We start from the raw sequence: 17716 nt of genomic DNA, 5'->3' as shown, positions 1-17716 counted from the left end.
CATTTTGACATTTTTTGACACCTTACTATACTATGACATTTTTTGACCATTTTTTGACACCTTACTATACTATGACATTTTTTGACATTTTTGACACCTTACTATACTATGACATTTTTTGACACCTTACTATACTATGACATTTTTTGACATTTTTTGACACCTTACTATACTATGACATTTTTTTGACATTTTTTGACCTTACTATACTATGACATTTTTTGACGCCTTACTATACTATGACATACTAAGACATTTTTATGCCCTACTATACTATGACATTTTTGACATTTTTGATGCTTTACTATACTATGGAGTAATTTGACATTTTTGATCACATACACACAATGACATTTCCTACTTTTGATTACTATTATTTCTGCATTGCTTTTATATTAGATTACTTGCTATTACCTCTAATATAACATTACTTTTACCATTACTTTTCTTATCACATATTACTTCTAAATTTACAGATAACTTTTACCCTTGCAAACCACATCTAGTGACAGATTGACTATTACATCTTACTTCTGATATTGCTAATTATGTTTACATACATATTATTTATACACTATTTCTATTTTGCAGATTACTTCTATTATTCCACTTTTATGACATATTCAGTACTGAAAATAAACAGTTTAATGTCGGTGCTCTGTGTTGGACAGTTGATGTAAAGCTGTTTGTGAATTACCTGGAGGCCTGTGTCCTGGTCTCAACGAACTTCTTCATTGTACAAATACTCTCTGCGATCGTGGACGACATCTCTGTGATCATGGACTATGTATCTGCGATCGTGGACGATGTTGTGGAGGAAGTTGTGACACCTGAAGGAAATCCAAGAGAAACATACAAAGGAAAATGACAAAAATTATATGGTTTGGTAAGAAAGTGAAGGGAGCTACAGTCAATTTGTCCACGGACAACTATTCTGATACATATTTTTTTAAAACCAAGAATGCCAAATATTTGCATCAAGACAGAGGCTTGTGAGGTGTGAATTTAATAGTTTTGTCATATGATAAATAGTAAATACTGTTGATTAAGCAAAACAAGACATCTGAAAACATCACCTTGAGCTCTGAGCAATTACAGTTTACTATTTTCTGATTTAATAGACACAATTAATCAGTTCTTATTATATTCAATACTAAATTTATTGAATATCAAGGTTTGAGCTGGGATTTACCCAGAGACACTAAAAGAAAAAAAAAGCAATTTCTGACATTAACAATTCAGCTCATCAACATATTTTTCAGCCTGGGTAAATGTTTTAGACAAATACCTGTTGGTCTGTAAGGTGATGTTGGTGTCTCTGTTCCAAGCTGCAGCAGCTGAACAAGTAGACCTGGAAAACACAAGTTCAACACTTGAATCACTGATTAACTGATACAAAATGGTAACTGAAACTTTTCACCACTAAAACTCACACAGTGTAGGAGAACACAACAGTGAAAACTAAACACCAAAGGCATTACAAATAGAACTTGACTGACCTAACAGAGAAAAGCAATGTAAAAAAACCTGAAAACATCATTTTGACTTTAAAAGCTTAAATTTTGTTGCAATGATTTCAACTGTAAACCCAGCTCATACAATGTGGAGGAGCACAGAGTCAAAATGTAGTTTTCAAGCCTTTAACACCAAACTGTGCTCAATCAAGCATCAATTCCAAACAAACAACTAATCACTAGGGGTGGGACGAGATCTTGTGCCACGAGATCCTGCAATATTAAAACGTCATGATATTTTTTGTCAGGTGAAAAGTTGTTTCATGATACAGTATCCAGCTGCAACAAGCATCACCACCAAAATTATGGTGCATTCCAATTGTACTTAGCATTCGTAATTCCAGAGTTTCTAGTTAACTGGAGCGTCCCATGAAGTCGGATATCCCAACCCGGAAAGTCGGAGAAAACCCACCAACCCCAATATAAGAATCAAAGATGGCTGCTACTCACAACAATAGTAGTGAACACTCTGCTAATTTTACTGTTTACAGCAGTTCTAGTTTGTTTCACAAATTTGGTCAGTCTCTGCTAAGTATTCAGTCATACTTTAATTATCGTTTGCACTTAAAAAAATAAGACAAAGTTAAATGAGTAAGTTATTTATACTGTCTTTATCTTCTATGATCTATTTGTGGTAAGGAGCTCAGTTAGAAAGTCACACAAAGCTTCAGGTAGAAGTTAGAAACTCTTAGAAATTAGAAACTGTTTTGCATCTTGTGACTTTCAAATAAAACACTATCTTTCCAGTTACATCACTGAAGTTTTCTTTAATATAGTTTTAAAATCTCATCTTGATGTTCTAGTGAACCCAATATCATTGTGTATCGTCTTGTGAGCTGAGTATATCATCACACCCCTAATAGATATTAATCACTATAGCGTAACCAAAGCACTCTCCAAATATTAAAAGAGAGTAAATAGCCCATTTTCTGAAACAGTCACATATTACCAGAAAAAGCATTTGAGGCTCAAACTTGTGAGGGAGCACAGAGTTAATATTTAGTTTTCAAGTTTAAATTTAACATAGAACTGAGCTCAATCAAGTATTAAGCCACCACAAACAAATTTCTCATCACTAATATATACAACTGTGGATCAATAGATAGCTATGGACAGATTACTGCCACAAATCTACAAAGACAAACAAAAATGACAAACCAAAAAAATAATTAAACAAAAAATGGCCTCAAAGAAATGTAAAATGATCAGGAACAGACACAAACTACGGAGACGCAGTAAGAACGAGCGCAAAGAGACAAAGAAGCTGACCATAAATAGACAAATAAAGGATGCAATATGATATAATCACAACATGATAATCAGACAAACAGACTACTATAGTTACCAACAGTTGGCTTGCCTCCGTAAAATGCCGCCACCATTAAAACATAAGGCTAATGCTAACGCTAACATCCAGGTGTAAAGCAGCCAGGTACAGACGCCATATAATACAACATAACGACAAACAGACACAAAATGATGAAAACGACATGACAGGCCGCTATAAACTGAGTTAAAATGACCAAGGCGTAACGCAAAGTTACAAAGAGATGCAAAATGTCGGTCAAAAGATGCTATTAAAAGAAATGGCTAATGCTAACGCTAGCTAGTACGCTCCTTAGCCTTACCTTTCGCGCCGCAGGTGTTTCAGCGTCCAGCCTCACAGCCTCACTCGTTTTCGTCAAAAAGCTCAAAGGCTTTTTTTTTTAGCATCCAGGCTTCTTCTGTAGTTAAATGTAGGAACTTGGTCTACAGGTTATTTAGAGCCTCAACAGAGGGTTTGGTTTTTATTTCCGGTTATCGTCACAGAGCCTCCTCGTGTGGTTCTCAGCTGCAGTGATGGAGTAAGACTTCTGTCAGGATTAAAGAATATCTGTTCAATTAAAACGAAGCTGTAATAGTCATGTATCTGTTTTAGTGTGATAAACCCTACCTCTGTTTGTTGAAAACCACGATTTGACTGATGTATGAAATATCTGTTGCTCTGTATTATTCGTCTTTTGTCCCTGTTGGGATCCTGTAGGAATGATGACTCTATTTTTCCAGCGATCTGATTGGTCAGTATTTGGCTGTTGACGTGTCTGATCCTCTTATATGATTGCCCCTAAATTATGGCGGCAATTCACAGTTCTATTGTGCCTTTCACACAGATCAGAAATACATTAAACTGAATGGAAGGTATCTGGAGGATACAAAATAAACTGCACACTAATTTTTTTTAAGGAAATTAGAATAAAAAGTAAGGCAGTATTGAATTCCTGCCACTGGCCACTGATAGAACATGATATTAAAGAGATAAAAATGTAAATAAAACACAGATTACTTGTGGTTTTAAGTATAATTTAGTGATAGAAATGAAATACAAAAGGAGATTTTGACTAAAGTTTACAAAATTGAACAAGCCACAGATATTCAAGAATAACTCCAGGAGAAAGTTACAAATAATGAAAGTAAAACAAAATAAATAAGAAAAAGACAGTATAAAAGTCAACAGAACAGGAAAGAAAAGATAACATCCTCACAATATTTTCATGTCCTGGAGGTTGTAGTTGTTTATATATTGGTACAAAAAACTTCCCAAAATACGTAAAAATTAGGAAACAATGGGCAGTGGAATTAGCTGTGCCAATACAATCTGCCATCTGTAATGTAAATCCTCAAAAGACTGAACTGGACTGAATCTTCCTAACCTGGAACTCAAACATAAAAATGCAGAATCAGTTATGTAAATCAGTCAACAGCTATCACCTCATTGGGTGTATTCTCCACCGGGGGGGTTGCTCTCCAAAGCCTGGACAATCTGGGCAGCTGAGGGTCTCTTCTTGGGGTCTTCTTCTGTGCAGAGACAGAAAAGCTCCACAATCTTCTGGTAGGAGCTGCCCAGAGCTTCAGCATCCAGCAGCGGCCTCGTCCCCAACCTCTCGTAGTAGGCGTCCTCATCGAAACTCAACTCCATCGAGTCGTCTGAAACATAAACGCAAGATTTTACAAAACAGTGTATTTTCCCTCTTCAGATTGCTTGATTTGAAGGATTCTTAAAGGCTGAAAGACGTGAACATATCCAGTATTGCACACACAAAACAATGAGGTGAAATGACAGAAATGAATAAACATAACCTGGGGTAACAGAATATAGTAAAAGTAGCATTCCTCTAAATCCACTTGGTAGAATTTAGCACCCCCCAGTGTAAATATCAAAAATGTCTCTTTACTTTTTACTGTATATTTTGGCCTTTAGCACAACCTATGTCACATCAGGAGTATTTTACGCCTCAATTTGACACATAGGACTAAAAATCATTATTTGCTTCAAAAGTTAGTCTGCTAATTATTTTTTCAGTGAACTGATTAGTCTAGACAATAATTTTAAAAAATGACAATCACTGATCACAGTTTCTCAGAGCCCATGTTGACGTCTACAAATGTCTTGTTTAAACAGAGAAATAGCAAATATCTCACATTTAAGAAGCAAAGTTTTTGTATTTTTCCTTGAAAAATCAATAATGATTAATCAATTATCGGAACAGCTGCAGATTAATCTTCTGTCCATCAGCAAATTGATTACTGATCAATCAACTAATGTTTTTTTCTATAAGCAAATGTAAAGGTTGTAAAGTTCAGTGCTTTCTGTTTTCACAGCACTCCTGTGACAACAGTGTTTTACCTTCATCCTCCTCCTCATCATCATCATCCTCCAGCATCTCCAGATGAGGCATAGCCAGTGTCATCATCTCCCACAGTGTCAGACCGTAGGCGAAGATGTCCGCCTTGTCAGTGATCTCTCCTCCTTCCTGCAGAGCCTCCTTCGGCTTCCACGGCTCTGTGCCGATGTACTCTGCCTTTGGATCCGCCACTGAGGAACATTAACTTTAATTAATCTCAAATTGTACCGGACAACAATTTAAGTACAAAACAAACATTCAGTTTGTCCGTGATGCCACAATGGCGTCACCCAAAATTACATTATTTCTAATAAACAAAGCTTTGTGATGCTTGGCCCTGATGAAATTTGCTACAAAGGAAGATCCAGACGTTTGCAATTACTTTAAATTAAACCCAAAATGGGAGAGACCCCACTGGCTGATGACATGTATGTACAAGACGAGACAGAGCATGAAAGACTGAAGAATTTATGTCTCTGCCTGGGCAGAGAAACAAAGTAAATCAGCTGCTGTAAACAGTCGTCTCCAGCCAACATTTCATTTCAAACATTTCTGCCAATTCTGTGCTTTAATCCATGATTAATCCCACTTGTGTCCACACACAAACAGAGACTGAACTGGCACACGTTATCAGTATGGCCACAACTAACGATTGTTTAAAATTATTGATTCATCTGCTGATTATTTTCGTATAATCTTATTAGCTGCTTGGTCAAACATCAGAAAACAAGGGAAAATGCCCATCTCATCCTCCTGAAGACCAAGGTAACGTCATCAAATGTTTTGTCAGACTAACAGTGGTTCTTTCTTTCAGTATCACAATAAGAGACTGTGGACATTTGCATTATGATTTCTGTCTCAGTTTCAAAATTGTTACACCCCTACTGTTCAAGACAAGAAAAAGCACAAATTTTATGACATGACTGTGATTTAAGACTAAATATCCTGAAATCTTGAATCAGTCATAATGTGGAATGTTAGCTGAAGCAATTAGAAGCATCACACGTATCACTATCCTATCAATAGTACAGGTTTCACTGTTGGATTTTAGTGTACTCTGGTTTTAAATGCTGCTCCTGAGGAACAAAAACAACATGTTTAATGGCACAGAGATGGTCCAGTTTTAATAGTCAAAGGATATTGTTGGTTTTGGTATATTCATGGGCTTTGATGACCAAAAAAAAAAGTGTAATCTTATATAAATATTGGCCCAAATGCATCACAGTCATCCCTGAGCAATTTTTCTCCCACTAAATGTGCGACTACTTCTACTGTAACTTTTGGCTGACTGTCTTGGGTCTGCTTTTCAAACAAAACATTTAATGTTTAAGACTCAAATTAGACATATTTCTCTTCACTTGCAGCTGTTTTTGGCACTTACTGTACATGAAAATGTAGCCATAGGCACAAAATCAGTTCAATTATTTATACTTTGTCTGCAGGAACAAACATTTCCAGACTTTCTCAAATTCAAAGGCACTAACTGTCCCTTTCCCCCACCCTCTGCACAGAGCACGGAGCTGTATTTTCCAAATCAAAGCTATTTGATCAAGCATGCCATGATTGGAAACAATCATTACCTCTCATGTTCTCATCCAGCTTCAGAGACACACCAACATCACAGATCTTGACAGTCTCAAAGTCGCCTTTAATGACCACGTTACAGGACTTCATGTCGCCGTGCAGCAGCTTCTTCTCATTGTGAAGATACTGCAGAGACACAAACAAAGCATTCCTGTCACTCATGGCTTATTGATATCTTCCTGTTTTTGTTTTTAATCCTGTGCTGTATGTGTGAATAATAACTCAAGAAACTTGAAACTGCCACAGTATGGGACTATATTAAAAGACAGATTGGAGCAAGTTTTACAGTTGGTGTAGGAATCCTGTTAACAGAGGTTTTTCTGAACTGCTGACTCTTTCTTTCTTTGTCAGATAATTCCAAATGTTTTATATCTGAAAAGAATACTCTGTTCTCAACCTCCAAACACGTGCAGCACAGGTGGTGGGGCAACAATATTTTATCAGATTTTTCACTTTCAGGTTATTGGAAGATGAACAAACAGGACTAGGTATTAAATATATTTATAAAAATTCAAAAAATAGTGATGTGCACAGTAATTTATGATAAGATATCACATTTCAAAAGGCACAGAGTCACAAGTATGAATTGAATCCAGTTCTAATTTCACCCAGTTGCTGGTTTATTAGGTACACCTAGCTAAAACTAATGCAGTGCAATACAACAGCTCTACAATAAATCTTTCATGAGGGTTATAATGTGATTTTTCTTGATTTTTTTTTTTTTTTTTTTAAATAGATGTACTGATTCAACTTTATGGTCATTCTGGGGGCTGTAGTTTGTGGTGCAGTTCAAGTGTATTTATATCTACCAGGGAAAAAAGAGAGTCTGTGATTTACCTGCAGGCCACGAGCCACATGTAGAGCCACTTTCTCTATGTTGGCTGCAGGAAAAGCTTTCAGGCCGTCCTCTCTCCTCTTCTCTATGAGGTCATTGAGGGACTGCTCTCCTCCATACTCCATGGCCAAACACTTGGAGCCGTCTTTGGCCGTGGCGAAGGCACGAAAACCTTGATGTTGGGATATGGACACAGTATTAACAACACAGAACACAATGTTACAAGTAAACTGAGTTATGTCTAATAAAATACGTCAAAATCTGCTGTTGCTTCTTAGTTTGCTGCAACATTTGTCCACTCAAACTGAGTCATAATAAGTGAACAGTGAGGTAACCATTGCTTGTATTTTTTCTGCATGTTATAATGACAAACACAGTGACTGATTTAATCTGACCTGATGCGTCCTCCTTATTGTGCAATTTTCTGGCACACCACCCCTCTCTATTGCTGACTAAAACACATCTTACCAACAATGTTTGGATGATTTATTCCCTTCAGGACCTTTGCCTCCTCGTTCAGCCGCTTCTGGTAAACAGCCACCTGCCTGGAGGCACATTTACTGTTGATCTTCTTCACAGCCCAGGGAGATGCATTCATCTTTTCCACTCTGAAATGATTTAGTGTGTTGTTTTAATATTATTTATACACAAACATGAAAACTTTGCATATGCAGTAGCTTGTAAAAAAAAAATTTCACTCTTTACCCATGTTTAATACTGACAATGGATTTTCAGGGAAACAAAAAGCTATACACAATATGCATTATATATTTTTCTAAAATAGAAAGAATATTTATATTATATATATAATTAATTTACTATGGTCTCACTTACTAGGAGCATATAAATGTGTCAATTACTTTCTCAAGTAATTGATCACTTGTTTGTCTAAAATATGCCATAAAATTCTCATTGGATGCCCCTGACAATGAAGAGTTGGAGAGAGAAGAATGGGAATAAATGAGGAGATACATTGTAGGTGAGGTGTAAACTAATCACACCTGTTCATGAGGTAAACATTGACTCCTGTCCCGCAGCCCAGCTTCTTCATGAAAGGTGAAGCTGGGATGGTGATGGGGGTCCCTGCATTACTTTTAACGCCCTTCGCTCGTACGGATTTGGGGGTCTTGAATGAGCTATCATCGGAGGAGGCCATTCTGTCGAAGAAAAACCAAATAGTCAGAATGGGAAAACACATATAGAGATACAGATAACATAAACTCGACTATAGTCAGTAGCACGTTATGTACTGGGCCACACTAAATAAGGCAAACTGGATTAACTGACAAGCTTATACAATGGAGAGGTTCAATTTATAAAAGTAAGCATTTCATTAAAGGAAATGGTGGCCGATGTATCTGACATAAGCCGAAGTAAAATCTGAAGTATTTCATATTCTACTTAGTGTATATAAAGTTATCTTCGTCTATGACTTCGTAAAACGACAATAAAACTCAAAACTTTGAATGGAGGCTGGCATAAGGTTGTTGTGAGGTAACGTAAAGTCCCTCAAATTTTCACGTAAAATGGTCATTGTGTCAGTGTTTAGCAGCTACAAGTTTTGTGGCATTTAAAATTTAAAAAGTCAAGAACTGTATGATTTGTTTGTTAACACTATAACATTGTTCTGTTAACATTAAGCGAATGGCAGAGACACATTAGCGACCAAACCAAAAAAAAAAATCCGAATTATTCGACAAGTTAACGAAGTTAAAGTGTCGACGGTCCGTTTAAAGATGTTTTTGTCGTGTTTTCGTTGAGATAAACGTATATTTTAGTGAAAGAATTAAACATTACCTTCCGTTTCTGTCGCTGTCAGAATAGAACGTCGACCGTTAAAACGCGCCGAACATTCAAAGCGACGGCACGCACAGAGTACAGATGCCGCAGAGGGACAAACTAAACGCAAGTCGTTTGTAAGGGACAAATAGGCTCAAACCACACATACCGATTTTCTTTATTTGAAAGCACTTTAAAGACTATAACATACATTGTTGAAATAAAAGAGAGAATTACTTTGAAGGTATTTAAATGTGTATTTTTATCGGTTACAGTTGTAGTACCACTATTTCACCAGCTGAGGTCAGTCACGTTATAAAAACTACTTAAAATGTTGTCTATATCAGGTGCAGGTCTCTGTACTGAGGGATATTACGGTAGTGGGCTCCAAGTTAGTTCGTCAGTACTTTCAAATCAAGCACTTCTCTCTCTCTCTCTACGAATAAAGCACCTCAACAAGAGAGCAGCACTATGTAGCACTGCATCTGTGTTTTCTTACTTTAGCAATGATTTAAAGCTGTTACGCCATCTCAGTTACACAGGAGGGCACATGTGGGCAATAAGAGCAAGTTAACAAGAGATTTGTGTCATCTTTATGACTGCATATGTCTGTTCTCTTTCTAACATGAGCGACTTGTCTGAAGGAATTTCCTCGCTGTTGATGGTGAGGCTGACCTTGACCTCGACTCTCGTGATCCCATTCTTGTTTCATCTCCTACACACACACCACAGATGTTCCCTCCTCATTGTGTGGAGGGATAACTGTTCCATTATGAGGAAGTGGAGTAGGAATGCGGTCTGATGACAAATGGAAGAGTGGGACTATTACTTTCTCTTGCTCCCTCGGTTTCTCCCCATTTCTTGTTCCCCTGAAGGAGAATGAGCTCATGTTTGTGGGCTCTGCTGCCACATGTTGTGGTGCATTTTATAGAATATGGATGGGTTAGTCTCTGGTCAGACCACAGAGAAACATCCAGAGAGAAAGAGAAGATGATGCCTTCTGTCATGATCACAGTGGTGCAGTGTTTGGCACTGTCGCCTCACAGTAACAGGGTTCTGGGTTTGGACCTGCCGGCTGGTCAGGGTCTTTGTGTGTGGATTTTGCATGTGCCAGTGTGGGTTTCCTCTGGGTGCTCTGGTTTTCTTCCATAGTCTAAAGACATGCATGTCAGGTTGATTGGTGACTCTAAATTGCCTGTAGGTGAGAATGTGAGAGTGAATGGTTTGTCTCTGTATGTTTGCTGAGCCTCTGTAGGAAGTGACAGTTAAAATCTTTTGTTTTAAAGTCACAGAGGTCAGATAAAAGACACAGAATGATCAAAAACGAGACACAAAACAACTACAGAGACAAAATGACGACAAAGAGATAAAAATGGCTAAAAAGAGACACAAAATTGTGTTGTTTGCAGTCATTTTGTGTGTCATTCAACCTGGACATCCTCTTATCTGTCTGTCCCCAGGAGGCTGTTTTCTCGCAATCCATCCATGACTATAAAATTCGGAATTTCCCTTAAATGGAACAAAGGTGCCAAGTCCAGACCATGAAAAACATGGCAGGTATGTGGCAGGTAGAGCCTTGTCTTGGTCTAAACCCCTCTTTGACCCTCCAGCCCCAAACTGTTCTCCAAACCCCGACGACAACCCCAGCTCCCTCCAGCTGAGGTTTTTAGATCTAAAGACCTGTCTGAACAAGAAAAATTGCCTTTTGTAATAGTGATACTGAGCTGGTCAGAGCAAAAAGAAGAGAACTAACCACTAAACCAACAGCAAATCAATTTATCACATCCCTGGACTTAAATATGATCAAACAGAGGTCTAAGTGTATCCGATCCCTCGGTCAGAAACCTATCCAGCCAACCAACTATCTACATATGTCTAATAGGAGTTCCACTTGCATGCCTTTACACTTCACTGTATCAAATAAAAAAATAATAAAATCTTACCTTCCTGGAGGATAAATGAAACCATGCTGACCCGAGCCAAACCAGCTCCACAGCCTTTGTTCTGACTGTCGGCCATGTGTGTCAGAGCTCAGGTGATTTTTCAGCCAATCATTTCTACATCCGCCTCACATGTGGAAACATTCATACTTGTAATTACACTTCTGAGCTGTCAGTCAGGTCACATACGTGGGTACACATCCACGTGATCATCATGTGTGTAACTCACACACACACATTCACGTCCAGCTCAGCTTCTCCTCACCTGTTGACATGTTAAAAGTGCCTGTTTCCAATTCACCTCTCTCAGTCTTCTCAGAAATAACAAAGTTCACCTGTTTAAACAAACCTACATTTTATTATTTCAGCAGTGCATATACAACATTTTAGTGGTACAAAAATGAACAGAACATAAAAAAAAAGTTGTGTATTTTTTTAAGCAAATGTATTTTCTTGACATAATCATGTTTGATTTTGTATGTATGTTGTTAACTCCGTAGCCCTTATATGTGTTATGACCAGCACAATGTAATAAAAACAGACACATGTATATGCAGGAGTGCTTAGAGCCATTATGCCAAAGCAGCATATAGAAAAAGTCTTAGTAAAACCAAGAATACATTAAAATCTAATCACTTTAAAATCTTTCCTGGACAAAATTACACATTTAAGTGGTTAAGTGCACTTGGTTCGGCAATGAGTTCTCATTTTCAAAGGAACGGCAGAGGGGTGCTTTACATTTTTAAAGTCAAAATATTCAAGTTATTTGACCCCATGAGGCCGAAGCATTGATCTGAGGTCAGGGGAGCCTCTAACCAATCAGGAAATCACATCACAACAGTTTTATCCTGCTCATATCTGACGAGCTGCGACTCAGCCTCGGAGGAACGTCAGTCAAAATACATTTAGCGTCCAAGCCATCAGAAGCTGTTTCAACCCTGAAAACTAATACTGCCCATACTGTGAACACAGCAAGGATACTGTGAACAACTGCAGCAACTTCACTAAACAGCAGAAACACCACTGGATTAAGGAAAATGTGGTGTAACACCTGTCAAGTTGTCACCTATTAGTCCTGCATGATATCAATGAAAAAACTGTATAACTGGAGACACATCCATCAGCTCCTGTTCTGCAAGCACTGACAGATTGACAAGCCTCCAGCAGCCAAGAATGTTAAGGTGCTTCTTGGGAATGGACAGCCTGAGATGGAGGCCTATACAGTCCTTAATGATGGGTGAGAGCGGATCACTTTCTTGGATCGAGCTGCTCAAAAGTTGTGCTTGAAGGGTGAGCCAGAGGAACTCCCTCCTTCATACCGTTCAGACAGGGGCTGCAGTTCGTCCATGGACGAGCAGCCTCTCTCTGCATTTCAAGTGTCACTCAGCCGGCCAAGAAATATCAGATCAAAGGAGCATTTTACTGCTGGGAAACCAGGATTAATGGAAGACTCCTGTTCCATTAAAACTCTACAGGAAAGGTATCACCACCTCTGAAGTCTGCCTGTCCAGCTGATACAGAGAGCTCATCAAGTATTGCTCGTTCATACCACCCTCATCTCATCACACCTATTGATTCAGTCAGACTTGGTCCATCAGGAGGTCTCTGATAGAAAAGCTGACACTTGAGAGTCAGCCTTGGGATAAAGTGGGATTTTCTCATTTAATAGATTCATTGTTTTGTCTATGAAATAGTCAAAAATAGTGAAAAATGTCCAGCATAATCTCCTGTGTTGTCTGTCTGACAGTCAAATATTCAAATATATTCAGGTTACAATGATATTAAAACAAATAAAAGCAGCAAATCTTCACATTTGACAAGCTGAAGCCAAAGAATGCTAAGTGTTTTTGCTTAAAAATGACTTAAAGGATTCATTCAATTATCAAAATTCTTGCCAATCTTCTGCTGATCGACTTATCAATTAACTGACTAATGCTTTCATATGCAGCATTGAACTGGGATCTATCCAGCAGCCATATACTGTAGTGTTGGTATCATTAAGTCCCTGTAGTCACAGTGAGAAGTATTATTGCTTTTATAAAACAGTTTCCAAACCGTGTGAACAGAGTGAAAATCAAAAAACAAGTTAAAATGAAAAAGATAACTAACTAGCTTCCTGGTGGCCCAAAGAGTTGTCAGTGCTGTTCATTGTCAGGTCTAATAACTGGAATATATTCAACTGTGCTCGTTGAATACATAAAAAGATATGTGGCGATGCAGACATGCAAAATTATCACAGCTTTCTGTATAAGAAGTGACCTTGCACAAATTATACTTTTTGTTTTTGGCACAAACAATTGATAGAGTTATCCAATCAACTTAAAGGGGAAAATGCACCAGGGAAACATGTTGCCCATCCATAATTCACTTTTTGTGTTGCTGTAGCTTCTTTTTAAGACACATCAGTCTATTGAGTCTGGTTTCTCACCTCATTCTCCCTTTCCCCAGACTCCTCTGTGGCAGAGTCGTGGTTTAAAACAGAAACCTCGACAAACACCAAGGCACTTTAACATGAGGTAGAAAAAATCCATTTCTGGCCGCCGTGCCATGAAAAGTCAAATTTATATCCAAAATATTTTTCCCCCTTCTCCCTTGGACACACACTTTCAAATGGACATCATCTGTGTGGATTCATTCATTTTCATAAAAAGTTAGTGAGCCACACACTTGTTTGATTTGTTTTAAGTAGGACAGTTTACACAGACAGATTTCACTACAGATTATAGGAGCAAAGGGAATTCATCTACAGCCCTTGGGGGAAACATTTTAAGCTTGTCAGTTTGCCAAACGTTTAGGTGCACTAAAAAATGTTTTCCCTCTTCAAATATAAAACACGACTGGGTAAAGAGACAGGTTCCTGCGTAAATTTCACTCCAACCTGCGGCTTGGTGTATTCTCTACTCTCAGAAAGAGAGGTGAGCCAGGACACTTGGGAGGTACCAGCTTTTTTGGATTTGAGAGCAGCTATAAAGATTAAACCCCACAGAGAGAGAGAGGCATAAAACTCAGAAGAAAAAGCTTGTATGTTATGGTTGGTTTGGTGTGTGTGTGTGTGTGTGTGTGCATACTCGTGCATTTATGCTGAAACAACTCGACTTTTGGCAGCAAACACTGACAGACCCACTGTTATAAATTGTACAGGGCAGGCGTCCATGCATCCATCTGTTTATACTCATCTGTTCTCTCCATTGTCATAATTGCTTCATCTGTCAACTGTAGTGACTGTTAACCAGCTCCAAAATCTGATTTTTTTTTTTAAACAAATTTGATTTTTTTATAAATACCAAGCTCACAGTAAGCATTGATTTGGTTATTTGTAGGTTAAAAGACACAGTTTAAAGTTGTTTATGCATCAGAGCAACATTAGCATTCATGTAAAGTGAATGGGAGTCCAAAAATGAGTGTTTTGGCTAAAAACAGCTGCCTGTTGCTGCTGGAAATGAGGCTGAAATAATTAGTTAAAACCCAGAGCTGCAGATTTGGGCAACAGATCTAATAATTCTTTGTGCACAAAATCTAAAAATATTAATTAGTAGAACTTAACAATGAACTCTTACTCTCACTTAAAGCCACCCTGTGGAGTTTTTGACCACTAGTAGTGCTATGGAGAGATGTTTTTATGAGTGGGTTTCTGTTTTGTTTGTATCATGCACAATCAGGCATGCAAACGGTGAATCCACAGCTGACGGTGCTATGCTTCAACAAAAGCAGTGAAGAATCATTCAGCCTGTTTGTGTGACCTGTAGGATTCACACAATGTGTTTTGGTGAGGAACACTGTGTAAACAGAGCTTTTGTTAAACCTCCAATAACAGATTTTTTTGGGCCAGATGATGAACTTGTTAACAAGCAGCTGCATATTTACACATCCTGAAGTTGTGAAGCAACATTACCATGTATTTGGAGTTGTGTTTCTCTCCACCTGATGAATCCAAGTCCAATATTCCCCCTCGTTTAACTCTGTTTTTCATCTCTACCAGCTCTTGAGGGAAATATCTGGCCCTTAAGTGGCTAAATGCTCCACTATGGTCACCAGCTGGTCTCTAACTGTGTCTGTCTGCTGTTTGGTGCAGATCAGGTGGTGCACAGTGGGTTTTCAGAGCTTTTTATGGTGAAAACAGCTGCCGGCTGTGGCCAACAATGATACGAGAGCAGTGAGAGTGAATCAAAACAATACATGTGTGGGCCAAACAGCTAAACACTGAACTGAAACTAACTTTAAATCTCTGTAAAGTAGAAGGGCGCTAGAAAGTGACAGTGACAGTTAAAAAAGAGACAATTAAAAGTGGAAAAAAAGGTGAAATTGTAGCCCCAGTTTTAACTCAGATGTCAGTGCTGCAAATCACCAAATAACTGTTTACTGTGAGATGCTATATGATACTGTATATGATAAGGCAACACTGTGGTATGTTTAGCAAAAGCCATTCCTACATAATACTGTGAAGAGCAGCTGCCTGTAAATGAAAAATCAGTTCAGTGACACAGTCTTGTCAGTTTCGTTATGCACCATCTCATCTGCTCAGCATCTTGAAGACAACAGCTGACAAATGAAGGCTCTCAGATGATGAAGTTGTCGGGTCGGTTTGACCTCACGCTGGAGGACAAAACAAGCAAACTGACCCCAGACAAGCCTCTGAGGGCTACTTCACCCTACTCCTATAAAAGCCGACCTCTGCTCCTTCATTGAAGACAGGTGAGCTGAAGTAATCCTGATGAAGAGTCCTGTCGTCCGATCATCCATCCTTGTACCGACTCATACTGTGCAGTCAATAAAACCATAACTTTGCTGCTCAAAGTCTGAAAATGTGTGCAATTTCATTAGCCCCGTGATTCAGTTCTGTGACTAAAACAGCCACAGGTTTAGTTGTGAACGTCTAAAAAAAAGCTTGCACACCTTGTAGCTTCTTAAAAGTTTAAAGGGCACAGTTTGAGGCTGCAGCAGAATAAGGATCCTGGAGGTTTAGACGGCGCAGGTCACACCAGCGTCCTCGACGTGGCCGCAGTTGGTTTTGCCCCAGCCAGAAAAGCTACACTGGTGGATGGTGTCCTCAGTCCCTGCACATGCGACATCATCCATCCAGATCAGACCAGTACCTGCACAGAAAGGAAGACAGCATTATGAAAAGTAGAAGCTATTTCTGACCCATGTGGAGCCTCAAGTCTCTGAGCTGTCTGTTGGCACATTGGTTTTGCAATTTCCTGTTGGTCCGCTCACGTAGAACACTTAGTTTACATGTGAACACAACAAACCAATGTAGTTAAAGAGATCGGAAAAGATTGCTATTCCCCAGTCGAGAAAGATTGGGGAGTGACGAAAGCTGTAATCTTCCTCCAGGACTAAAGTCAGAGCTGTGGTGGCATTAGCAGGGCAGTGGGAGAGCTGGAACATCTCTGAGGACCTTTAATAAACCTCCAAATTGAAAGCGTTCGTTGGGAGGGTGAGGATGTAACATTGCAGCTTTAGTTGACTGCCTGAACTGGTTCACTGCCTTTGCTCCATCAATCGGAGAGCCTTTTTTTCTTTCCACCCATCTGTTTTCCTTTGTTTTTCGTTTATTTTTCCTTTTATAGTTCCTGTTTTGTAAATATTCTGCCCATTGTAAAGTAATAACCCCAAAAAACGACACACAAAGAGAGGCTCCCATCTAGGGTGTATTACGTCTGTACGAATGTGGAATGAAAACTAATTAATCTAAAAAGTTTCTTCATCTTTATGAAGATAATTGGTGCAGCCAAAGATTAGAATTTATTGGGAATACAAAAAACTCACATCTGGACTTCTACCACCAGCAGTCCAAGTCCAGTCTTCTCTCTGATGGCTCATTCTTGCATCACTTTCTTTCGTCTGTGTTCATGCACACAGTCAAAATGATGTAACAGCAGCCAAAGAGATTGAACACGTTGGCTGAAGATGTGTTTATTTGTCAGTTGGAGCCACACGTCAAGTATAAGTCGGAAACTAAACACAGCCTGAACCCACTGACTGATCCTGACCTTTTTTTTTCTTCATGTGGGACATGGAAAGCAGAATTTTACCACATTATCACCAGAGAAACAAAGCTACTGGCTGCACTGGGAAGCAGGAGCTAATGTGCATCCTCTGACATTGGATTAATTAGTTGAAGATCGTTGGGTTTGCTTTGCTCTGTGCCACAAACTCTAGAAGTCATGCCAGAGTTTTGGGGCAAATGGTATTAATCAAAGGAGAAACTGATATCAACCCCTTCACAAGTCCAAACAAACATTAATCATTAGCAGTGTGTGTATATGAGACTTCCTCACAGAATTGTTGATCAGATAATATTATATCCGGTAATAAAACACTGTCCCAGCTGGTTAGCAGATCTTTTGGCAGAAGTGTTTTTTGCTATAAACTTTGGTTCCTGTTTGTAAAACCAGAGCC

At 38.7% G+C, this 17716-nt stretch overlaps 2 protein-coding genes across 3 annotated transcripts in view; both read right to left on the bottom strand.

Annotated features, from left to right (window-relative positions):
• Positions 1-3837: 3837 nt before the first annotated feature.
• pbk (PDZ binding kinase) lies at positions 3838-9496 on the bottom strand. Its single transcript, XM_018688324.1, is given in 8 exon segments — positions 3838-4289; positions 4291-4478; positions 5179-5367; positions 6757-6886; positions 7598-7767; positions 8064-8203; positions 8597-8752; positions 9393-9496. Coding segments are annotated over 7 exon segments (1017 nt in total). The 5' UTR covers position 8752; positions 9393-9496; the 3' UTR covers positions 3838-4244.
• Positions 9497-11648: 2152 nt separating this feature from the next.
• The window catches only part of scara5 (scavenger receptor class A, member 5 (putative)), a 73797-nt gene continuing 67729 nt past the window's right edge, over positions 11649-17716 (bottom strand). For both annotated transcript variants that reach the window (XM_018688322.2, XM_018688323.2), the window contains one exon: positions 11649-16407. In XM_018688322.2, coding sequence (XP_018543838.1) covers positions 16274-16407 — 134 coding nt within the window. In that variant the 3' untranslated portion in view covers positions 11649-16273. The remainder of the gene's footprint in view (positions 16408-17716) is intronic.

Source organism: Lates calcarifer, linkage group LG7_1 (assembly GCF_001640805.2).
Source record: "Lates calcarifer isolate ASB-BC8 linkage group LG7_1, TLL_Latcal_v3, whole genome shotgun sequence".
Taxonomy (NCBI): Eukaryota; Metazoa; Chordata; class Actinopteri; family Centropomidae; genus Lates; species Lates calcarifer.
Note: the sequence above shows the minus strand (reverse complement) of the source record. Positions and strands in the feature narration are given on the sequence as shown.